Raw genomic sequence first — 24,918 nt, forward strand, 5'->3', positions numbered from 1 at the left:
CTCACAACAGGTTTAACCGCCGCGCGCTGCGGAGGGTCGGCGCACAAATTACAGACACACTCGAAGACACAAGCGCACACACACACACACGGACCAGGTAAGGGCAGTGGGCAGCGAGCAGAGCAGCTAGCACCAGTCCATCTGTCAGGTCCAAGTCAAAGTTCACTATCCAGCGGTCTGGTGGGGGTTCACCTGCAAATCATTACAAATGCAAAAATAACCTGTCAAGCAGTAGTACTTATTAGGGCGTCAACATCACAGCATGGTATTCAATTATGTTGCAAGTACTGAAGAAATATTTTGACAGCAGGAAATGAACAAAATGTTAAATGAACAAGCCACTTTAAGTTTCACGGCAAAAAGTGTACAAGCATGGGGCAATGGAATCCTAAAAAAATGCACGTTATGTTCTACCTGAACCCCATACGGTCTTCCTCATGCTCTGGTAGTGCGTGTTGAGCCACGAGAGCAACTGGAGCTCCCAGGATGAATAGATGTTGCTGGCCAGGGGCTGTGAACTGACAGGGAAGATTCCACCTCCGTCTTCGCGGCTCAGAGTTGCGTTCCGGCCGCTCTTTGACACCCGGCACAACACCAGCACCTGGGCACATGCGGGAGAATACTTAAATGGGATGAGATTGACATTTCAGAGCTCCAAATTGACTTCCTTTGTGAGTTAAAGTGTTTTCTTTCAGCCTTTAATTCAAGCTTTGATCGTCGATACCTGCCAGTTATTTCTGACAAGCGCTGGTTGGAAGGGAGAGAGAAAGGGGCGGACATGAAGCTATTTTCTGCAGCAGCACCACTGGGGTAACTCTGGTAAACATGTTTTAAAGAAAAACTGAGCCATGAGTTCATAAGATCACAGTGTTGATCACGAGTTGAAGGACATACCCACGATACATAACTGTATAATCTAACGGTCAATGAAGCCGAGGAAGAGAAGTCACCTTGTATGTTTGTAGGAGCACGTCTGTCCAGGATCGTTTGCTCAGAGACTCAAAGTCAACACTGCTATAGTCCAGGCCATGCTCCGCGCTCTCTTTGTTTGACTGAGAAACACAAGAATAGATATGTAGACCGGAGTGCATGCACTTGTTCAAGGACATACTAAAGCTTTTACATTTACTCTTAAGTACCAGTGCTCTAAAATGAATTTATAGGACATGCAATCAAATTAAGTGGTGTAGGTTTATGTATTTATACCTGCATGGAGCACCAGTGTTTAAACTCCAGCGCATCCAGCAAGTACTCTGGTCTGATGTGACAAAGGCAGGCTCCCTGGACCCTGAACACACAGATATAGTAGACAGAAAAAAAAGAGACCCATAAGTGTGTCACGACGTCATTCCTTGTTTCATCACGGTTTTAATTAGTTTTTTAAACTCCTGAGGCCCGGCGTCCTCATATGGGGACATACAGTTTTAGGTTTGTGGCAGCTTATTCTGGATTCTGCTTCATTTAGATCTGTTGTGCTCATAATTAGACACTTTAGTCTGGCGTCTAGTGGTAGAAAAGGGTCAATATACTAATTGGGGTAAAAATATGATAGCTGGCATTTCAGTGGAATCATTCAACAGGCGATCACAGGACAAAAATGGACAAGGTACAAAACCTCATCAGATTTTACAGTAGAAACATGTTTATTTATGATTATTAACTTGTCTAGTTTGATATGATGCAAATTTAACAAATTCTATCAATGGTAACAAGCTACAATGTTGCTAATTAGCAAGTACTCGTTTGAGGACATTGGGACTTCATTGTTTGCAATTCTGCCTTTGTACAGCCATGTCCAGGCATGAAAATAAACAGTTTTGAAGACTTTTATATTTGAACAATGCAAAAAGGTGTTTGTTTGCAATTCTCCTTTTGCACAACCATGTTCAGTTATAGAAATAAATACTTAATAATTTGCTACACAATAGTGACTTTATTGTATTTTATAGTGAAATAATCCCTGTGTCCACATATGAGGACATATTTTCTTTTTCAAAAACTACTTCCTGTTCAAAGATGATGCTTAGTTTTTATACTTTTTAGGTCCTACTAATCCCAAATAATGTATTCGGAGCTCGGTCCCCAGGAGGTTAAAGCGACATAACCATCTAACAGCTTGTTCCATGCATGCTCCTTGCAATCTGGCACGACATTAGAGAGCCACTTTGCTTGATCATGCAGTACTTTATTTCATAATTTATCACTGGGCACATTCAGCTCACTGTTTAATTTCCTTTCTGCGCATGTTTAACCTTGTACTGCTGGCATTCAAGTCATTTTGCCGAAAGGTGAGTGAAGTATTCATCAAGACACAATGCCAACATGTTAAATTACAAGCTGCACCGCTGAGAGGTTTATGTCAGCGCCAGAAGAATTGTGTGTGTGTCACCTACCTGAGAAAGGCAAGCATAGCCTCGTGCTGTTGTAGCAGCTGATTAGTGCGCTGGTCTGTGTCACTGGAAAAGGTCTGACAACGAGGAATACCCGGAATCTGTTTGCCAGTCAAGTGGTGAAGCATGTCTACTACAGACCTACACACAATATACAGACAGTATAATAATGAGCGCACTGCCCACTAGCATTCAATGTGTACACTGTCTTTTTCACCTCATACACACGCACCTTGAATCTTTACTTTGACTGATGCGATAACTTCGTCCAATGGAGTGGTTTGCTTGAATATTTGACACGACCCTGAACGGAGATAGAAGGCTTACGTCAAAACAGAAGGTGTCCTCAAAAGTAGAATTAGCATAAACCAGCCTCTAAATGCGGCTTTTGGGGACTCGGTTCGTTATACCTCCTGAGCGTGTGTGGTACAGTGATAGGGTGTGGTCCGCTGGGCCATCCAAAGAGGCTAAACCACCTCTCCACAGCCAGTAATACATTCAGGTGATAAAGACCTTCCTCCGTGTTGGCAGGAGGGAATTGCGGGACACTGAGATTGGTCGGGGAGTCTCCGTTGGTGCAGCTATTTGTGTCCCCGCTGGCTTGTCTGCTCACACCGTCACTGTCGGAAAGGGAGTCTGAAGAAGGTAGAGGCGCACGCTGAACATAGCAGCACGTGTGTGTAAGGCTTGAGCGACACAAATAACGCAGACGTACACTCATACGCAAATAAATCACACATAGATATGTTTCTTTATCTGACCCGAGTTCTTGCTCGTGGAGCTGTTGTGATCGAATGACGATAGCGATGAAGTCTGGGCGGAGGCAGGGCTCGGTGTCTGATAGAGCTGAAAGATCGCCTCGACAGCCGTGGCCCCTAAATGACGAGCACACGTATGCTAATCAGCTACAAGGAGGAAAAATGAAGGTTCTGTTTTGGGAGATGTGTGTGCGTGTTATACAACACCTGTCTTGAGAACTATCTGTTGCTTGGAGTGGTGCAGGGCCACGTAGGGCCAGACCGTCAACACACAGTTGTCGGCAACGGCACACAACTTAACCTTAAACCTGAAGAAGAAAGGGTCAAAAAGAGCAATTGAACTAATGAGCAGCTTCTTGCTAACTACGCTAACGCTTCCCTGGCGGTAAGGGCACATCTCGAGACTAAATTAGACAGAAACACATATATGCCACTGATAGAAACTATTCCTGACTAAAATTAAGTGGCAAAAGACCTGTTGTGCAGGTGGTCAGTGAAGGTGATGGCTGTGCAGAGGGACAGAGGGACGGCAGAGCAGAACAACACGCTGCACTGCAGGGTGCTACCATAGGCCGCCTGTTGATGGTCGAAAAACAAAACGAGGATTATTTCAGAGATCGTCAGCAAAATGATTTTAGCAAATGGCTGCAATACAACAAAGAGTGAACCTGGTCTGAGCGCACCTGGTCGGCATCCTGAGCAGCAACGGCGTTACCCTCAGGGAAGACGACAGAGACGGGCCGTATCTTCGTCCCATCCTTCATTTCTATGTCGTCCACTACAGCTGATACCCTCGTTCCACTGCGCAAACAAAAAGATGGCAGAGAAGAACACACACATCCAACATTATCTGAGGGTTTTGAAGTACAATTTATCAGAATAGGACGGTCAGAATGAACTGTCCAGTGGTAAATTAACTACCTCTCATGTATAATATGTTCACTGAGTCAGTGGGGAGAAATTGTATGGTCCCATTCATTATTCTAAGCAGCCATCTTCACATTGCTTTAAGGTACTAAGCAGTCTTTTTATGGGTTTATGTACTGCCAGTATTATATATTATTGTTGTGGATTAATTTGTTAGTTTATAATCTAAGCAAAATCTGACATTAATGTGTCCTAGTATGATGGATAGTCGATCCCACTGAAATGAGTAATGTAGTGTAGCTTTGTTTCCTCTGTATACATGAAGCTCCGATGGATCAACACAACACAGATGGTAAACTGCCACAAGCTGGAAAAATGTAAATGCAATAAAAATCTATCTTGGTTATTGCTCAGCCCGGCCAAAAAGCTGACAGTTATGTCTGTGATCACAGAGCCGTTGTCTCTGTGTCGAAGCAGCCTAAAGTGGGGCACTTTTAAATCACTCGTGGTTTCGAGCGTTGAATATTTTCCTGGTGTTTCTTGTCTCGCTGTACGTCCTGCATTTTGATTGTTGGATTGGTTTCACCTGGTCTTGATTGCTCTCATTCGTTTCACCTGTGTCTCGTCAACCCCTCTGCCCACGGGTGCACTTATAGTCCCGTCTTTCCCGTTTGTCTTCTGTCCAGTCGTCAGTGACGTCGCCTCTCTCTGTATGTTCCCTTTTGTTTCTGAGTTCTTGTCTTGCTTTTGGTTTTCAGGTTTGTGTTTTACAACTGCTTTTTGTTCCCGATTTCCCTTTACGTCCTTGCATCTGGGTCCCACCTCACAACTCAGAACACTCGTCTACGTTAAATCACTCCTCTGTGTTTTATTTTGTTTTGCCTTTATTGCATTTTAGCAATTTTCTGAAGCATTCTGTAACTCCATGTTAAAAAAAAAATAATAATAAAATACTACTATAATTCAACACTATAATTCCTACCCAACATCTTGGGCTTGATATGAACCTTTTGGAGTTGACCTGATTTTACCCATGATTCCCAGTGGGGTGCACCAGTTGGGAGCAGTCTGCATGAAAAAATCTGTTAGTGTGTGAGGGTAACAGACCCAGCACAACCTCAGTCACAGTCAATTATTATTTATTTTTTTATCTGAAACTGGACGCAATTGGGTAGTGTAAAGTGATTACTGACCCGTTACTGCAAACGCGTATTTCCAACAGCCAGTGAAAAAGATAAGATTGAGCGACTTGTGGCAGGAGCAAGTGTTCCTATATAATGTTGGGTGCAGTGCATACCACAACTGTCGCCCTCGTGAGAGTTTGCACGACAGTTTGGTGCGTTCAGTTGGCTTTAGAGACAAAACATGTAGTCCGAGATCCCTAATCAGGCGCAGTTAAGTGTGTGATCCCAAGTCAAGTCATTATATCTGCTGAAGCCAGTCAGTTAGTGTGTACTCTTAAGGCTCATTTAAGGTGCTGCAGGACATAGACGGCGTACTCTACGCATGTAGCCTACGCCAGTGCGAGCCATTTATACTTCTGCGCTCATCAGTCTGGCTCGCTCTGTAAAAACGCCACCCAACTAGTCGGCGCTGTGTCTCATTTGCGAGTCGGGTTGACATTTGTTTCTACTTACTGCTTCACTTTCCACTTCCTGTTTCATTTTCATCAATAGCGACTGAAACTTTCGCTGAAATCTGGTCAAAATTTCGCTGAAGACGAGTCATACCAAAGTTTGTATCTCTGAACCTCCTCAGTTAACCTTTCCTCGATGTGTTCCATCTGTGTTGATCCAAAAGAATCAATTTGAAAACTGAGGAGATGGAGAAGTAACCAGAAATACTAAAGTGTAAACGCGCTACTGCCAAGTGGACCAATCACAGCTCTTGCGGTCTGTGGCTGTGACGTGTAATGCAGGTCAGCTACGGTCTGGGCTGTCCCCGCAGCTACAGAAGCCTAAACCACCTATTAGTCTTTTCAAAATCTGTAAAGACTGTGAAACTTGTGTGTGTGTCCCAGGCTTAAGTGTGTGTGTTTGTGCGCACACATCACTGTGAACCAACCTTGGGTATCCAACTGCCAACAAAGTGAGCGTTGTGGCTGAATCTCTTTCCAGGGGTGCTGGGGTAAGAAGAATCTGAGGAGGGTGGATAGTGATACTGGGATGCCGAGAAGTAATGATGACTGAGAGTTCTCTGTAGGGCTGGAGTCTCTCCTCTCCTTCTGTCCACTCCCCTCCCTTGTGTCCAAGGTAAAGAGGGATGGACAGTTTGGTCACTCTTCCACACCCTAGGAGAGAGAATGTCCATTGGAAAAATGTGGATTTATATTTCATCCATAGCTGCCCATGCACATACACCCTGTGAATATCTTTTGAACAAGTTTTCAGTGGCAGTGGAGGTTGATAGTGGAAGCATAAGGGACTTCACACAGACTAAATGACTGCACTACACTGGCCAGTTTTTGGTGCCTCTCAGCTTGACTTGATTAAGCGTTGTCTTATTAAGAGGACGTGTCCCCGGGTGAAGCATAATTCCTGATTTACGGCCCATCGCTAAACATTAAGGATGCATGATTTAATGGTCTAAAGCCGCATGAGTACATTTTTTTTTTTCTTCACTGAGTTAGATGTCGATTGCTTTACTTTATCTTAGTTTTAGCTCCAGTGAAATTATATTGTGAAGGATGACACGCACTATTAAGCTGTGACATATGTCGGGCATTATCCTGCTCCCTCGACGTGCGTGTCCGTGTGAGTGAGCGAGAAAGGGGTCAAGTGATATAAACTGCGACGATGCGATGTGGGGCAGGACGAAACGCGTCCATCACCGGGTGGGTTTCCAATCGGCTCCGTCACCTGTTCTGACGGCGTCGGCCCTGACGCTGATCGCCGAGGAGACGGACCGGCCGGGCCCCAGACTGCCGCGCGACGGCGACACCGTACATAGCTCGGACTCTGCTATTGCGCTGCAGTCAAACCACCAGTCCACGCGGCCCGAGGTGGCGCCACGCCAGCACACGCTCTCCTCGCTCACTGCTTTCAGCTCAACTTTCTGGGGAAGCGAGAGGTGGAAACAGAAAACGGGCATTGAAAAAGGGAAAGTGGCGTCATTATACTTGGCAGGCATTCAGTAGCACTGATGTAAAAATGAAACCGTACCTTTGTATAATTCTCAAACTGTGCCTTCACGCGGAACTCTAAGCTCGAGGGCGACATTTCCACCGGGGCGCAGAGCACTGAATACATTTTAAACACAGCAAAGTAAGGAAACCGCATGAACCTGGCTGAGAAATAACTCTAAAACGCAACTCTAACTTCACACTGATGACCCCCACCTGTGGCCTGAACGCACGGCGACCGCTGCGTGATCGAGGAAGAGCGGGAAAAAGTTTTGACCATGTGCTTCCTGCTGCTAGATGAGGTGGAGGAGGAGGTGGACGAGGAGGACGGGGTGGGGAAAGGATGTAGAGAAGAAGTGGGCCATCTCACTCCATTCACCATCAGTGGCAGGTCAAAGCAATAGCTGGCCATCTGCAGGAGGACATGTCAATCATTGTCTTCCTTCCTCTTTTTTTATAAAGCGGCCACTTGCAAATAGTTAAGCCCTAAGTCAGGACTGCGTGAGGATGTGTGTTCAAGTCTTACCTGGCTGGGGGAGAAGATTAGCGAGCAGTCCACCGTCTGCTGGGCCTGAATCTCCACGACACTCAAACCTGACTCCCTCTCTGCCCAAAAACGCACAGAAACGATCACAAAAGCACTTGTAACACAATGACGCCGTACTGTTTGTGCGTGAATGCATACTCGCTGAGGGCTGAGGGAGCCGCACAGAGAAGTCTTTGTGCTCCGACAGGTCGAAGGCGACCCGGGCGGCGGCCGACAAGCGGTTCGTCAGAGCGAACGGCATCAGCCGCCGGGAGCCGGCATGGACGCCGTGGAACTGAAAATGGGACTGAAAAGAGAGAGGGAGGGATTAAAACAAACCTCAAAGATGGATATCTGCACGTGCGTCTCCCCTCGTTTCACAGTGGTTCCGTTTATCTTTTGAAATCTAGACATAAGTCTGCGCTTGTTTTGGGTTTGTTCGTGTCAAGTGCCCTTGGGTTACGCGACATCACCACAATCATCGCGGCCCTTACAAACAGATCCTTCGCACAAAGAGCAATCAGTGCGATGAACGAATGGTTCTTTATACTGATTGTGTGTGTGCGCTGCAGAGCCAGATATAGACTGACAATAGTAAATATGAAAGACTGCAATCACTCAGTCCTGACGTGCAATTAAAACTGTCAACTACAATAAAATCCCAGTAAACACGCCAGAGAAACATAAGGCCCGGGGACTAAATAGTGGCCAGCCAAAGGGTCCAATCCGGCCCGCGGGATGAATTTGCAAAGGGGAAAAATGACACTGAAGACATTTACTGCAATTTTTCCAATAAAAGTAACTGCTTTTCCGAGGGTTTTACAAAGAGTTGTGGCCATAACACAAAACTGAGACCTAGAACTAAACAGAAATTGCACTTTTTCTTGAGAAATGTCCAGTTGTTCATTAAATGTGGTTACTGGTCCGGCCCCCCTTGAGATCAAACTGAGCTGTGTGTGGCTCCTGAACTAAAACGAGTTTGACACCCCTGCTTTAACATCGAACTGCTAACCCTCTGGTTTGTGTATAACCCGCTCTACCCACTGAGCCACAGATGCTAAAAGCTAAAAAGCTAATTTGCATTTTGTCTCTTGCTAAAAAAAGACAGAAATTCTTTGTACTCCTAGTAGCGATTCTCTCAAAATGTTTTCTAGGTCTTCCAGACTTCAACTTGAGCTCCATAGTTCCTGTGAACCTTAAAAACCACTTGAATTGTGGTTCAAGTGGTTTTTAAGGTTCACAGGAACGAGCTAGCGCAGAAACCTATAGCTGTTGACTGTTAGGACAAGTTTATAAGAGTGTTTATAAAGATCTGAAATGAGCATCACCTAGCCCTACCCAGAAGCTTAAACAAGCTAACTAAGGTCTGCTTTAAATGTTCAAAAGAATGTTTCATCCTTAACGTTGTGCCTTTTTTAAAAAATAGTTATGCATAGAAGAAATCCTGCCAAACTTTTGCAGGACCTTTTCTCTCGTGTTTTTTTTTTTTTTTCCCTGTGGTTCGTAATTCATCAAAAGAACAACACTCACCACGCTGATGTCCACATTTGGAGGCTCCACTGATCCGCCCACTCTGAGCTCAGTGGACTTCATGTTCCTCAGAGCTATCTGTAATGCACAAGCACGCTGTGTTTTGGGAGTTCTTCCACACACACGCGCAACATGAAAATAAAGAACCCTCTCTTTTTCTCTCTCTCTCTCTCTAACCTCGACTCTGGCGTCAAACTTCACGACGCAGTCTGGGTTGAAGTGGATCTTGATCGCGGCCTGGCCCCTGCTTGGCACCACGCCCTCGCAAGGACTCACCGCCATGCCCGGCAGAGGGCACGCGTCCAGAACCTGCACCAGACGGACGGACAGAGACGTGAAGAGACTGGCTGCTTTTCTTGCCTTTGCGCGCTGTGTGGACTATGTGCGAGCACCTGGTAGTAGGCGTGGTTCTGCCCGGCGTTGTGTAGGACTGCAGTCCTGGTAGAAGGCACGTTGAGGGGCACTGATGCAAATACGACGTGCTTGTCTGCCAGCTGGACACTGGTGGCTCCAACCTGAAACAGTATATTTAAACTTCTACATTTATATCATAACCAACTTGTCTGACTTTAGTCTTGTTAGTCCAAGTACGGGTGATACAAATTGATTTTGACAGGAGATGTATTTGGAGAGTGATCACAGCTCAGTAAAAAGAATAATATTAACAATGGTAAAAGAACCGCGAGGGCCAAAGAGTTTTCCATTGATCAGACAGTTCTTGTTGCTGGATTGTTCGCTGGTCCACCGAGGCTGCTGTCAAGAGCAGAAATCCATATCCGCTTCTTTGACGGATTCGGCCTCGTATAATTGTTGATATGTAGTTTACGACGGGTGTTTTTTTTTGTTTTTTTTTCCCGAGCAACCTCAACGATCCCCCAGAACGCACGGTTCACGAGCTTTCAACTACAATTTCCATCCCTCACATGTTGCGGGAGCGAGTTTAAAGGCTTTTATCGACGCCTCAAGACCGCCGGGGGAAGAGCTTCATACTTTGCTGCTAATCAAACGTAGCTTCGGTGAATCTGAGCCGGCAGTTGTCGAGAGTTGCGTTCGACAGCTGAATGTGTTCACATTTCGGTGAGCTGAGCGTGTATCTGTGTGCCATTTTCAATTAATCAGGCCACGATATGCTACCAATTCATGTGGCGCTGATTACTGGGGGGCAACCGGACATCATTGTTGTTTTTGCCTGCACACCAACCCCCTCTCTCTCTCTCTCTCTCTCTCTCTCGTCCCCGCTCATGCAGTCATGTCATGACAGATTTATTGCCTCAATTAACACTTTTGAGCCAGAAAAAAAAAAAAAATCCTTTTACACCCTTTTATCTTGACACTTTAAGTGCTATTTATCCAACTGAATGAAACTGTGAGGCTCGCTTGTCATCCAAATGCATAAGCACTGTTGACGAGATGAAAGTTGAATCTCAAATGACTCGTCCAAATTCAGACAGTGGCGGTATTTGCCGAAACGCACCAGCGGCGGTTCGACTCGAATCTAACACCCCCCCACCCGCAGCTGACCCCCAAGGGTGTCTGACTTCAGATTCGAAAAGTTTTTAAACGTCTTGGACGGAAAGTTGCTGGAGTTTGATTTGAAGTTACCCAGAGACGAGGAGTATTAAGAGACAAACCTTGGCGACACAGTGCAGACGTTGCGAGTTGCCATCTTGGACGCAGAGGTCAAAGTCTCCTTCTGAAGGGGAGGAGAACGAAGGATGCCACACCACCTCACAGTCTAATTCTGCGTACGGCTCCACCACACCTGGACAGATTTGGCAGTAGATTTGCTCTATCAGTTCTAATCCAAATAAATTTTCACTCAAGATGTTTAATTCGCTCTGAGACACTAAAAGTGAGCTGCACTTGTAGCACCTGTTGCTGGCCGAACAGAGAACAGGATGCCTCGCTCCGTGACAACCGGTTGCCACGTGAATTCAGCGGCGTGGTTACAGGGGTTTCTAAGGGTTACTGAGCTCCTGTATCCCGACGCGGCCAGCAGATTAGGGTCTGGGTGGAGCACCAGCAGGTTGGTGGACATTTCCAGCGCCAAGGAGATGACCTGGGCCCGGACCAGAATCTGACCAAGGTGTTGCTGGTTTATAGAGTAGGACACGGGTCTGCGGGGAAAGAAAATATATCCGTGTTGCATTCGAAGCAGAATCAAACGCAATGAAATGTTCAGACGCTTCCTCCACCAACCTGTAGAAGGGGCCGAGCTTGGTGCTCTGAAACGTCAGGGGTAAGGTGGCGTGAGAGCGGGGCGGCAGGACGTGGGAGAGGGGCGAGGAGCCCTGCAGCTCGGGGCAGTCCGCCTCCACCTGCACCCACACGGGCACCGGCAGACGGTTGGCCAGCTCCAGCTTCTGAACACACACCGAGTGCACGCACACGTTGCCAAAGTCCACCGACAAGGGACCTAATGAGGAAAGAGATGAATGAATTATTGATCATTTTTATCAGAGGATATAAGAAAAAATACAGTGCTCCATGAGGTATCCAGGAGTTTTTATCAATGGTATTTAAGGAACAGGGAATTCCACATTCTCTCCTACATTACTATGCTAGAAAAAGAGACAATATTTATCAAGAGCTCCAAATTAACTCAATTTAAGGTCCTTGATACCATTTGTACACTCAAAGGATGAATAAAATAATAAAAATTAAAAAAAAAGTCCAACCTATATCAACCTGGTAGAGCTCCATAGCTGTCAGAGCCCTGTTACAGTCTGCCACCTCCTGGCTGGTACAGGGAACTGCATGCATTGCCTTTGAAACCTGTAAAGAAAATAAATACAGCAGCAGACAAATTTACGTTCTTCTCAACTTTTCCACTGAAATGTCAAATGTAAATATGTATTACTATGACTACTGAAATGAATTAATACACTTTGATTTCACCTGGCTAGAAATTTCATCTTGAGGACAGCTCTGTTTGGTTTCTAGGGAACCACGCTTGTAGTTTGGCTTAGTCTCAGAGATCTTAGAGCTCTCCAGGTCACGAAGGCTGAGTGCAGGGGGAACAAGGCCTTGGGAAGGAATAATTCCAATGTCCACTTCATTCTCCACGTTTCCTTGCTGTCTAAAAGCCACAATCAACACGAGACGAAGTGTAATCAAACAACCCAGCACAAAACTGAACAAAAGTTATGATGTTCCTTAAAAAGCCCACCGCTCCTTGATCTTCTGGACGCGCGTTTGTCTTAGACGTCTGATGAAGTCTGCGTAATTCTGCCGGTGCCGCCGTCTCTGCTCCTCCTCTTCCGCAGTGAAAGCATAGCTGGCGTCCATGTATCGATAGCGGGGTGCGCCAGTAAAGATGGTCCTAAGAAACACAAAGACAAGAACAAATTTCCTTCCATCAAGCCTCCCACCCAGTGACATCTAAGAATCTGCACTGAGCCTGGGAAAGCGTGATGGTCTGACCCTTACCTGTACTGTCTGTGCGGTGAGGCGGGCCTGATGCTAGCCGGCCGGTCGTCGGGAAAGGCCAGGAACTCGTCCTCCCCTGCGTCTTCACTCCTCTCCCTGCGATGTCTGTGCAGCCGGGTTTTGTCGGCGCTGAGGACGGCAGCGGGTGCTATTTCGCGACTGCGAGCCAGGTCGCTGCACCTGACGCGAGGCCATGACCCGAAAGCTTGGGTCCCTGCCGCAGGGGCGTACAATAAGCCAATTCATTTAGTGCAGCAGGATCTAAAGGCTTGGAATTTAAGGAAGCACACGAGATGCATTATGAATGGCAATCTTTTTTAATGCTCACCATGATTTAGTTCAGGGAGGGGCTGTGTCATCTCAGCCAAGCAGACAGCAGATAAGTGCAGGGTGATGGTGTGGAAGCTGCAAAGCTCCAGTTCAGTACTGTCCTCTGTAGTGTTGTCATCTCTCTGGCAAACAACATGACCTAAGACATCTAGCTTCTGACACACCTGGAAGCTCCCTTGCTGCCGTGCACTGAAAGATAAAACTACATCCTGGAAAAAAAAAAAAAAAACAGCAGACAGAACATCATATTACTGCACTGCATGGTTTTATAATTAAACAACTGAATCAGTCATCATCACCACCTGGCATTGGCCAGGAGCGATGGAGCCCGCGGAGGGCTCAGCGGCGAAGTGTGCTGTTTTGCGGAAGCGGAAGCTGGCGGGAAGCTGAGGGCAGAGGTTCTGGAGCACGCAGAGAAGGTCCACGCGCTGGCCTTTCACACAGCTGAGGAAATCGAATCTGTCAGAGGGACTGGGCGCCAAAGACACAGAGAGCCCAGAGCCTGTCACCGCCAGCTCCACGCTGCTGTCAGCTGAAGACACGCAGAAAAGGGAAACTATCGACAAGGTCCTTTCAACAAAACTGCAACAGACAAAAAGACTTTAAAAATAAAAGTTTTTAAGAAGCTATATAGTAGCCTGGATTGTGACAAAAAGCTACAAATCCCCAAGAGAGGGACTAGTTGTAGATAATACTTTCTAAATAAAAGCCTGTAGTCTCTTAACATGATTGTTGCAAGTATGCAAGATTTTCTAAATGAAGTTTTAGAGATTAGGTTATTAAAAATAGACATTTCTAGTCAAATATAGTAATAGATGAATTCTGATATTTGTATACAATTCCAAGTGTATGATGATCCTCCTCACAATCATGGGGACGTCTTTTTAAAAAAAACGTAGAACAGCGCCACAATATCACAGTGGTCAAAAGTATATTACATCCGTAGTGGTTTAGCACTACCATAGACAATGAATGGGAATCCGTTTAGGGCCGTTTAGCTAAACAGTTCTCCGGCCGTCTAGGCCTCAGGGCGTTTATCCATTGCAAAATGTGTGTGTGTGTGTTGTACCATTATGGTTTGTGAAGCCATGTTTGCTCCGCACAGTCTGAAACAGCAGGAAAAGGCAGTAATCTTGGCGTTCTGAGTAATCACGTGTCCTCTTTTTAGCCATACTGAAAGAGATTTCAAAAACGCTATTATTGAACTGCTGACACCAGCTCCTCGTTAGTATAGTGGTAAGTATCCCCGCCTGTCACGCGGGAGACCGGGGTTCGATTCCCCGACGGGGAGTTCCAACTTTTCTTTATTTCTCAAAAATCTATCTTTATTCTATTTAAAGCATCATATTTTATAGTACAACATTTATGCCACTATTACGTTAGTATCAGTGTTTAGGACTTTAAGATATGAAATCCTGAAATGTACTTTCATAGTTTTCCCAGCACATTCACAGACAGTGTACCTCTTGCAGATGGGGCTGAAGCGTAGTGTCACAGCAGTTTTGTCGTACGGACCCAGTCGACCCTGTTTAGGGACACAGACTAAGACCTGAGTGGCGTCGCAAGGTGCTGGGCTACATTTCTCCGCTCTCTCCAGCAGGGCAGCGTCTGTGCTCTTCTGGAGGTCTGTTCCCTACACAACAATCACAATAAAGCTTTTTTTTTATTATTGTTCAGTGCCTCCTTGCCTATCACAAAGCTGATGTGCAAACGGGAAGCTAAACCTTCCTGCAGGTATCACTCACCACCTCAGTACCAGCAGCGGAATCCTGGAGCAGGCAGACCCAGTCACATGCCTGGGGCGAATTGTTTCTCAGGACGACCCTCTCCACGCGGGATGTCCCAAAGTAGACAGGTCCAAAGCACAGACAGGACAGCGGATTCCCCTGTAAAATGGTAGAGCTTTGTGTTTTTAAGACAGAAATGCTTGAGTTCTGCTTGAACAATGCAAAGCGCCACATAAGGCACTGTCTACATTGTAACTGTAGACCTACCTGCAGATCAAACACCTGGAGCTGCTGGTCCACGAGCTCAGCCCTGACACTGAGAACTACAGCGGACCGATTCTGGAGCTTCACCCTGAGACAGACGAGTGTAAACCCACAACACATTACAGTCGCTATTTTGCAAATAACAAAACATTAAATTCTTTAAGAAAATATAGAAAAGAGTAAGAAAATGTACGACTTGATATATAGTGTCCAGTTCCTTCAGTGCACGCTATCACTTGTTCACAGAAGCATTGTTATAAAATCTGTCATACAGAGCCTTCTCTTCAATCTGCCTGGGTCTGTCTGTGCGTAGTTCCGCTTTCAGCCACTGGGTGGCGCCTGCCGCAATGACTCCAGCAGAGGGTGAAAGGCGGAGAGAGGAGTCTCCACTGTACTGGACTTGGAACAGACCTTCAACGAAAACCATCACACACAAGTATTATCGTAGGATGCATTTACTCAATAGTCCCTCATGCATAATTAGATCCTAGCACAACAAAAAACACGGCTTAAGATTTTTATATTACTTCAATAATGAACGGTAAAACTTAGTAGCGGTATGAAGTAATGTGTGCAGACATTATATCAGTCCATCATGATGAATAGAACCTAAATATATACAGATTCAGAAGGACACATGGCATTATAAATCATCTATAAATATTATATTTTTAAAAGATTGAGTATTTCAATGTAGAAAGGGGCGTGGGTGAGCTCTCTTAAACACACGTCTCGATGAATTTGCAGAATATCAACGCAAGAATCAAGATTTCGCAAGAATCCGATTTCTGCCCCGTCACGGTTGCATGTCGTCTTGTAAGTCTGCTTGTGTTTGTTTTTGTAAGAGAGCTTCTAAATATTGTAGTTCTTTCTGTTCAAAACAGTTTTAGACAGTTTCTACATTGAACTACTAAAATCTTGAATGGGCAATCTGTGTATCGTCCACATATATATATTTTTTTGTTCCACATTAATGATTTCAAAGCCAGTAAAGGGGCTTAGCTGCTGTGTGAAATTAATAACACCCACTCCAAAAACAATATTGCTTGATTTACCTGGCGCTGAACCATGGTTAGTTATAGGATGCTGTTTGCTGATCACCTGACTGCTGGCGACAACACAGCCAAAGTCTAATACTGACTCCATGACAAGGGAACAAGCTCTGGGGAGCCTAAACCAAAAGAGGGAGTGGGTTAGTTGCAGAGAAGCGCGTGTGAACAACATCTATACGTCGAGCATGCTCACCCTCGCAGTGGGATTTTCGTGATCTCCACATCATCGACGTGGACCAGGAGATGGTCTCTGACCTCCTCCTCTTCCTCTGGGGTGAACTCCAGCCAGCCGCTCACAGAAAGGCCGGGAGCCACGACCAGGGCCGGGTTAGATGATGTGAACCGGAACAACTGTAGAAGAATGAGAGACAGAAGAGAAAGCAAGGAGAGTCAGATGTGCACCATAAGCAGATCCAATACATCAGAATGTGCTCAAATTTTTTTGTGAATGGGTCTCTCCACGGTGTCCAGCAACATCCCCCTGAATGTGCTGTCCAAATTTTTACATTCATGATCATTGATGCAGAATCGTAATTCTCAAGCGAGAAATTGGGCAAAAAAAAAAAAAAAAGAGGAAACAAAACTAGTTGAAAAAATAATAACACACAGCAAATCTTTTATTTATTACGGAAGAGTATTGCTGCCACACTGTAGAAAAAAAAAAAAGGCTCAATATTATGTAATTACATGAAAGTTTCTTGTTATAACATGATATTTTTCACGTTTTAACAAGATAAGTATCACGTTATTTCATGAAATTATCACGTTATTACATGAAATTATCACGTTATTTCATGATAATGATATTTTCATGTTATAACGTGATAATTTCATGTAAAAACGTGAAAATATTTTATCTTGAAATAACATGATATTTTCACGTTATAACATGAAAATATCATTATCATGAAATAACGTGATAATTTCATGAAATAACATGATAATTTCATGTAATAACGTGATACTTATCATGTTAAAACGTGAAAAATATCATGTTATAACAAGAAACTTTCATGTAATTACATAATATTGAGCCTTTTTTTTTCTACAGTGTGGCAGCAATATGCTTCCGTAATTTGTAGCTTTTATTTTAACTGAAACATACAAGAACATTGTTCACTATTTAGCAATTTAGCATCTACATGCTAGACTACATGCTATTAAAAATATGGAAAGGCCAACAAATATATATTTTATGATAGACAATATATATATTATATATTTTTTAAATATAAGCAACATGTTACAATTTTTTCTGCCATAAAAAGTCCGTTATTTATGTAGACAAGCTAAAGTTAGCAAACTTAAATTAGCAAACGTTAGATAAATATGCTAATGAAGTGTGTTAGCTAACTAATTGACAGTTTGGCTAAATTGACGTTCTTAACGCTTCTTCCGGTTTATTTATTTATTTATTTATTTCAATTATTGTTTTTATATATTAAAATACAACAGCTTACCTTCGACGTGGGCTTCTCAATTGATATTTTCCTCGAGGTTTTCCCAACATTTGTTGCCGTGACCGATATCCTGTAAACCTGGCCGACTTTCACGTCGCCGAACTCAACAAACGGGGGGTCAACTCGAACACGGCTCCCAGACATGATGCAACTTTTTTTTATTTAATTTTACTTTAATTTATTTTACTTCTACGTCTCACAAGCCTCCCCAACTCCCGTCTTCTTGCATACCGATAGTCAACTTTTACCGTTGCTACCCAAACACGGAGACTTGACAGGTGCTGGTTGCTGGGCAACGGCTCTGGGGTGGTTGGTGCTCGTTTTAGGATCTTGGGTAGCCCGGGTGGGCGGAGCGGCGGCTGTCGCTGTGCAGCATGGCTGTGCAGCACAGTCTGGTTTGATGCGAGTTGCTCGTCTAACAGGAAAACTAACTATCCTTTTAAAGTCAGAGAAGAAGAGGAACCGGATAAATTACAGGATTATTTTAAAGGATTATCTTAAGTATGAAACATTACGAGACTGTTTTAACCCCATAATGAGCCACACTTTCATTGTTTTTTTTTTGTTTTTTTTTTACAAAACAATAGAGAGCCGAAGTCCCGCCCCCTCTACTTCTGGGTTATGGGACCTATCTTTCGAAAAAATATGAACGGCAGTCTATGGCGAAAGATAAATTATTTTCTGGTCCCGATCGACTTGTGCCTTGGATTATACATATGTTGTTTTTCAGAATAAAAAAAGATTTTATATGTCAAGAATGTCACAGTTTGTCGCAAGATAGTTAAGTAAAACGCTATGGAAAATACGTAATTAAACGAACTACAAGTCCCGCATGCTGGCGCGTACAGAACCGACCAAAACTCCCTTGGTGTAACTACAGCTCTCGACATGACCCGATTTATAATGATTTTCACCTCGTTTGATGCTTCTGCCTGCGTCCTGGAAGAAGACGGTAAAGCTCAACAAGGAGACAGCCATAGTTCTCTAGGGATCTCTAGAGAGATGTAGTTCACTAAGCGATCTCATACAAAACCTAATGTTGTTCAGCTTATTTACGTCAAATAATTTATCTCTTGACGTGAAAAATTATCTTTTAAATTCACACACATCATATGTGAAATTCATGCCACAATTCGATCGGGACCAAAAAATAATTATGATCTCTCCATAGACTGCCGTTCATATTTTTTCGAAAGATAGGTCCCATAACCCGGAAGTAGGGGGCGGGACTTCGCCTCTCTATAGACATACATACATATCCATTAACCTGTTAATAATATATTATTATTCTTATTAATACCATTTTTTTCTGCACATTGCCAGCACACAAATGTTGAAGCAAATAATGATTAATGTACCAATTTGTAATTACCAATATAAATGATGTGGTTTATTTTACAAGAAAACAAGAAGACATCACTGTTCCACAGATCACATCAAAAAATAAACTCAAAAAAAAAAAATAATAATCTGTGGACAGACGTATTTAACACTGATTTACACGACATAAATGTCTCAGTCTTTTTGATTTACAACAAAAAAATTGTTTCCTATGTTTTCACAAAACATCACCAGGGCTCTCCCATATTTCATCATCATACATACTAGAAGCAGATTTGACGTTATCTGTGACGGTTAAATCATCACAGTGGGTAATTTGGATCGAGTCAACAGAAAGATCGTCACATTTTCCTGAAGACGAGTGGTCAGCTGCAACAACTTTATTTGTTTTTGAAGCCTCCAGGCAACCGGCGCCTGGGATGGGTGCGCCGCTCTCTCCGCCGCCCGGAGAGGCAGGCTGGGATGCAGCCCTGGCTTCCTGCCTCCTTTCGCGCTCTACCCTGGTGATAGCTTGCACGTCTGCGGTCCCCTCCTGGTTCTGACTTCTGCTCTCCAGGCCGAAGAAATGGTTTCGGACGACATAGCGTACGCACTGGAGGAGGACGTTCCTCTCGTGGCGGATATCTGAGGCCAGTAACTAAAAGGGAAAGAAAGAAAAAAGCTCATCAACAGCTGGAACATTAAGAATTTACAATTACATCTTTTGTTACCAGACTAATAAACTAGACCGGTAAGACTGGTATGACTGTGTCATCTCAAATGACTCCTTACCATCTCAAGTAAAGTGGCCCGGCGTGCCTGCGGCGTATCCTGGTGTCTGCCTCCCCTTCCTCCCCTGCCTCCCCTTCTCCCTCTTCTACCTCTGCTTCTGTGAGGATCAGAGTCAGGCTGGGGGACGACGTGAGTCTCGGTACCACGCGAGGAGGTCTCCGTGCTTCTGAGCGGCCCTCTGTCCTGACAGCTTGGTGGCGTTCTGCCCAGGATGGCCTGGTTTTCTCGCACGACGTCTTTGGCCCTCTGAATGGGGGAGGCTGAAACACAAGGAGACGTAATAAAGTAACAGAGATTTTTGTGGGTGAACTTCTGCTGGTTGATTTGTTATCCGAGGCCACGGAACTGGAATAACCGGAAAATTTGAATCCTTAAAATATTTTACTCACCCTCTGGTCCCTCATCGCTTTCACTATCACTTTCACTCATGGACCCATAGTTTGCCACTAGGGAGCCCAGAGCCGAGCTCATCTGTTTAGGGGGCACAACCAGGACGCTGGCCGTTGGCTCAGGAGCTGGGTCCTCTCTGTCAGAGTCTGGAAGCATCAAATGCAGACTATTTCCAACAAACCGGAGTATGACTTGATATGACCACCCAGTACGCCACCAATGCTTCACTCACCATGGTCACTGCTGGCCAGCGCTCCCAGAGGATCCCCGACCTTGCAGGGGTGGCCGGGGGGCTTGGGTTTCCCCGTAGCACCGTCGTCCGTTGGCTGGCGGCCTTGCTGGGGTCGCCCATTGAACCACGTATTATTCCCCCCGCGGCCTCTGCCTCGGCCTCGGCCCCTTCCTCTTCCTCGCATTCGTCTGAGATCATGTCAAAGTTTGGATTTCAGTGAGATCCACCTCAGAGTGAGTGCAAGTGAACTCATTCGATGTTGAGAAAATAAATTACCCGAACTGAGCCGTTTCCAGAACGCCTCCGGTCTCCTCCCGCACCTCCATGACCTTTCTCTTCTTCTCGATGTTCTGAAGCGTTGGGTAATTTCTGTAAATACAAATTAAAGCTCAGGTTGAACGGCGTTACACGTTGCCGACAAATTCCAGAGCTTTCCTCAATACTGACCTGCGCCTCTCCTCTCTCCATTTCGTAATCTCCTCCGGTGTATCTAGCTTTATTCTTTTGGCTCCTGGTGCATGGTTCTACATCAGGATATAGATAACAGATATTAAAAAAACTGAAACGCTGAGCTTGACTTCCAGATACACATAAGCAAGCTGCTTCTCTTACGTTTTTCCAGTGGATCACAACTAGCTTTTCGTGAGCCTTGAAGCTGCAGTCGGGCACAGAACACTACGGAGGAGATTTCAAGGCTGTCAGCAACATCTTAGAAACGCCGAGGAAGCGTACCGACTCAAATATAGCGCAATACCTTGACGTGCTGAGAAACATGCTCGTCGTACTTCTGCTGGTTTTTGAAGCCTCTGTCGCAGGTGTCACAGAAATGGCTGTACTCCGGCTCCTTCTTGTTTTTCTGCCGGGAGGTAAACCCTGATCAGTATGCAGATTCGGTCTCAGTACAAACGCAATCGCTCTCAGACTAAGCACCTTCTTGCCATGATGGTTGGGGGGTCCACTGTTCTGTCCTCCACCTGGATGTCCGCCCTGATGCCACCCCTGACCAAAGTTGTGACCTGGTAACAGCACAGATGTTAGAGTTTGAGGCTCAGTACACTTCAGAAGGTCCCATTCAGGGAAATTTGTACATCAGGTGAGTTGGGATGGCATACAAAAACCGCACTGTATATCAGGCTTTACAGGTGTAAGCAGGGGCGGACTTACCATTAGGCAAACACAGGCAATTGCCTGGGGCCCCCGAGATTTCCAGGGCCCCCCAAACGTCTCTTAAAAACTGATTTTTATGTATTTTTAAGCACGAGAATTAAGCACGAGAATTAACACTAAAACAACAATAATTGCTTTAAATCGAAGAAACCTTTATTAATCTATCATGATCGTTTTGACTGCTCCCCCCTCCCTTCTCATGCAATGGATTATTCCATGTTACTGCGCCTGTGCAGGCTTGATTCAGGAAGACGGTACCAAAACAAACTTGTTGCCGCGGTTTTGAGTTTGAAGCAGAGTTATCCCAGTGGAGCAGAGAAGAGGAGAAGGCGAGAGAGGAAAACAGTTTTTATCGAAACTACAAAAGGTGTCAACGTTTTTCACAGTGACACCGAATCTAGGTGCTCGACAACAGCAAGAGCCAGACGCTCTTGCCAGCGGTAGCACTGCTGTCAGTGTCAGCCGTGGAGGAGAGGAAGTGGTGGAGATGTGAGTATTAAAGCGGTCAAAATGGTAAACTATATTAAATGCTGATTAATGCTCTTGTCAATTACAGTAAAAGCGTTGAGATGATTCACATAATCCCCAAGAAAGACTTTAAGGACTTTATCTAGCTCAGGAAATAGGAGAATTTTCTCAAATTCACACTTTTTAGTTGATTCAGAATCTTTGTTTGGTGATGAATATTATTCACTGGACAGGGGGGACATATAAAAACGGGTATGTAACTAGTAACTTAAGCTGTCAGATAATTTTAACAGATTTCAAAAGCAGGACAAAGTAGCCTGAATTATCAACTCACCTTTTGTCAAGATTTAACTAAAATACAGCACTTGTGAAAAATGCATTTAGTTACGTTTTGTTACCGGGTACAAGATTAACACTCTCTTATGCGTTGATTCTCAGAAATAGACAGTGATGGACCTAGTTGCTTGCTGCCCACATTGAAGACCTTGTGTTGAGGTGAGGATAAAACTTCTGTCAGTGCAGTACGAGAATGTGGAGGGCCCCAATGACTGGGCTTGCCTTGGGCCCCCAAATGACTAAATACGCCCCTGGGTGTAAGTCAAAGTAATGCTTGGTGAAGGATGCTTGCTGTGGAAGTAAATGACCAAAGTCAAATGACACAATTGATGTGACGTGAAATGGGGATTGAGAGGTAGGCCCTGTAGACCTGGTTTATTGAGTAATAAATGAATTCAATATTCGAATTGATTGTTTTGTATCAATAAAGATGTAACACATCGAGGAAAGGTTAACTGAGGAGGTTTGGAGATACAAACATCTGTAGGACTTCAGCGTAATTTTGAGTGGCGTCCCATCCACTAGCATGGCGGGGGTGGCGATTATGGCCTGGCCACTAGGGGGAGCTCTACTTTCTTTGGCTTCACTTTTGAGGAGCTGTTCCATAGTCCATCTTTATATACAGTCTGCTCCAACCATTGACTTTAAGAATGAGGGATGGCATGGTGCATTATGGGAAATGTATTATCGTAATTATAGGATATAAAAGAGGCAACCTGGAAGATCAACACTATATTGAAAACTGACTGAGGATGCTGAGGGCAACTTTAAAGCGATCATAATTTAAACATGGTGTCAGTCCAACATCAGCGGATCTGCTGCATATTCTACTCACTGTGTGGACGTTTAGCTCCATAGTTTCCACGGCCTGATGGGAAACCATACCCTGCTTCTGGTCCATGATGCCATGCCGAACTGTTGCTATACTCCCAGCTAGGCTCGGTATGCGTCTCCCCCCAGGTCCACATGTTGGGGTGGAAGCTGCTGCTGGAGCGGGGCTGCTGCTGCTGCTGCTGGAAGGAGCTCGGAGGAGGACAGCTGAAGTCGGGCGGAGGGTACACTCCAGGTTGGTTCATACTGCCAGTTTTTTCTTTCCTTACATCCACAGGGAAGTTAGTTTGAAGAAGCTTTCTCCTCAGCGTGCGCACATTGCCAGTGTTTTCGCATGGGATAATGTCACTTCCGGAAAAACCGGAAGGAGATACATCGAATCAAAGCTAATGCTAGTTCCGTGGTCTCAGCTTGCAGGTTCGAGACTCACACGGGACAAGCCTTACAGCCCTAAACTTGACTCAACAAATTTAGACAAGAGGAGAAATCAAAACTCAATATTCATGCGAAAAATGCTAAAGGAATTTGGTATAGATATATGGAGGGAGCTACACCCCACACATAAGCAATTTACCTGCTATTCCCCTTTCCACAGAGAATATTCCGGACTGGATTATTTCTTTATCTCAGCTGCAGATAGACACAGAGTAAGTGAATGCAAGATAGGTGTTAGAGATGTCTCGGGCCATTCAGGAGTATACCTCTCACTGCATCTAATAAAAGGAAGAATACTCTATGGAGGCTCAATACTAGCTTATTGAATGACAGAGTTTGTAAGGAATATACACCACCAGTCAAAAGTTTTAGAACACCCTAATTTGTCCAGTTATTTATTGCAATTCAAGTCGTGCAAGTCCAATGAGTAGCTTGAAATGGTCCAAAGGTAAGTACTGAACAGCCAGAGGTTAAAAAAAAAAAGGTTTGGTTACCCAAATCTGAAAAACAATGTACATTTCAGAATGATACAAAAAGGCCTCTTTCAGGGAACACGAAGTGGGTTAACAATTTAAAGCTGTTCTGCAGCAATGAAGGTTGAATCAGCCTTGAAAGCTGGTGCTACTAATTCCTACAGGTGTTCCAACTTTTCTTGGTTACTTACAACCCCCTCTGTCTGCATAAAAGCAATGCTGGAACACACTGTGGTACCAGACCCTCATGAGCATGTACAGTACAATAACAGTATTGTACTGCAGAAAGTAGTGTGTTGCTACAAAAATGGTAAGAAAAAGGCAATTAACAATGGAAGAGAGACAGACCATCATAACACTTAAAAATGTAGGTCTTTCCTACAGGGAAATTGCATCAAAAGGCATTCAGAAACTGGGGGAAACTCTGACAGGAAGAGGTCTGGCAGACCCAAAGCCACAACTGAATCAGAGGACAAGTTTCTGAGAGTGAACGGCCTGCGCGATAGGCGGCTCACAGGACAACAACTTCAAGCACAGCTTAATAGAGGTTGTAGTAAGCAAGTTTCAGTTTCAACTGGGAAGAGACGACTTGGAGCTGCAGGTTTGACAGGACGAGTCGCAGCAAGAAAGCCGTTGCTAAGATGTCAGAATAAGACAAAGAGGCTCGCCTGGGCCATGAAACACTGCCATTGGACTACTGAAGCCTGGAAGAAGGTATTATGGACTGATGAATCAAAATTTCAAATCTTCGGTTCATCACGCAGGATCTTTGTACGCCGTCGAGTAGGCGAGAGGATGGTTACACAATGTGTGGCATCAACTTTCAAACATGGAGGAGGAAGTGTGATGGTCTGGGGCTGTTTTGCTGGATACAGGGTCGGTGACTTGTACAGAGTGAGAGGCATCCTGAACCAAAACGGCTACCAAAGCAATCTGCAGCGCCATGCAATACCCTCTGGTATGCGCCTAGTTGGTCAGAGGTTTATCCTACAGCAAGATAATGACCCAAAACACAAGTCC

The 24,918-nt window shown here is 44.8% G+C and overlaps 2 protein-coding genes across 2 annotated transcripts in view; both read right to left on the reverse strand.

Annotated features, from left to right (window-relative positions):
- The window catches only part of LOC311509111 (cilia- and flagella-associated protein 47-like), a gene marked incomplete at its 3' end in the record, with an annotated part of 43,285 nt that extends 25,622 nt beyond the window's left edge, over window positions 1–17,663 (reverse strand). The window contains 37 exon segments of the mRNA XM_084574168.1: window positions 95–192; window positions 415–601; window positions 951–1,052; window positions 1,207–1,288; window positions 2,394–2,531; window positions 2,623–2,694; window positions 2,801–3,026; window positions 3,152–3,265; window positions 3,356–3,456; window positions 3,624–3,724; window positions 3,832–3,949; window positions 6,080–6,305; window positions 6,874–7,069; window positions 7,177–7,253; window positions 7,353–7,548; window positions 7,663–7,742; window positions 7,822–7,969; window positions 9,193–9,270; window positions 9,370–9,501; window positions 9,585–9,707; window positions 10,824–10,954; window positions 11,065–11,309; window positions 11,392–11,608; window positions 11,871–11,967; window positions 12,091–12,271; window positions 12,362–12,514; window positions 12,622–12,835; window positions 12,950–13,160; window positions 13,254–13,483; window positions 14,021–14,090; window positions 14,405–14,584; window positions 14,697–14,837; window positions 14,946–15,030; window positions 15,215–15,353; window positions 15,998–16,113; window positions 16,188–16,345; window positions 17,455–17,663. Coding sequence (XP_084430294.1) covers window positions 95–192; window positions 415–601; window positions 951–1,052; window positions 1,207–1,288; window positions 2,394–2,531; window positions 2,623–2,694; window positions 2,801–3,026; window positions 3,152–3,265; window positions 3,356–3,456; window positions 3,624–3,724; window positions 3,832–3,949; window positions 6,080–6,305; window positions 6,874–7,069; window positions 7,177–7,253; window positions 7,353–7,548; window positions 7,663–7,742; window positions 7,822–7,969; window positions 9,193–9,270; window positions 9,370–9,501; window positions 9,585–9,707; window positions 10,824–10,954; window positions 11,065–11,309; window positions 11,392–11,608; window positions 11,871–11,967; window positions 12,091–12,271; window positions 12,362–12,514; window positions 12,622–12,835; window positions 12,950–13,160; window positions 13,254–13,483; window positions 14,021–14,090; window positions 14,405–14,584; window positions 14,697–14,837; window positions 14,946–15,030; window positions 15,215–15,353; window positions 15,998–16,113; window positions 16,188–16,345; window positions 17,455–17,598 — 5,307 coding nt within the window. The 5' untranslated portion in view covers window positions 17,599–17,663.
- A 1,169-nt stretch (window positions 17,664–18,832) lies between these two features.
- Window positions 18,833–24,468, reverse strand: nufip1 (nuclear FMR1 interacting protein 1). The gene is made up of 11 exons (XM_084574315.1): window positions 23,565–24,468; window positions 22,995–23,254; window positions 21,119–21,204; window positions 20,943–21,044; window positions 20,801–20,863; window positions 20,636–20,712; window positions 20,465–20,557; window positions 20,189–20,376; window positions 19,956–20,102; window positions 19,567–19,826; window positions 18,833–19,432 (listed from the first exon to the last, which is right to left on the reverse strand). Exons 2-11 carry the CDS (start codon window positions 23,233–23,235, stop codon window positions 19,013–19,015), a joined length of 1,677 nt encoding a protein of 558 aa, XP_084430441.1. The 5' UTR covers window positions 23,236–23,254; window positions 23,565–24,468; the 3' UTR covers window positions 18,833–19,012.
- Window positions 24,469–24,918: the final 450 nt, after the last annotated feature.

The sequence above is a fragment of the Chelon labrosus genome (assembly GCF_963514085.1).
Source record: "Chelon labrosus genome assembly, chromosome: 24".
NCBI lineage: Eukaryota > Metazoa > Chordata > Actinopteri > Mugiliformes > Mugilidae > Chelon > Chelon labrosus.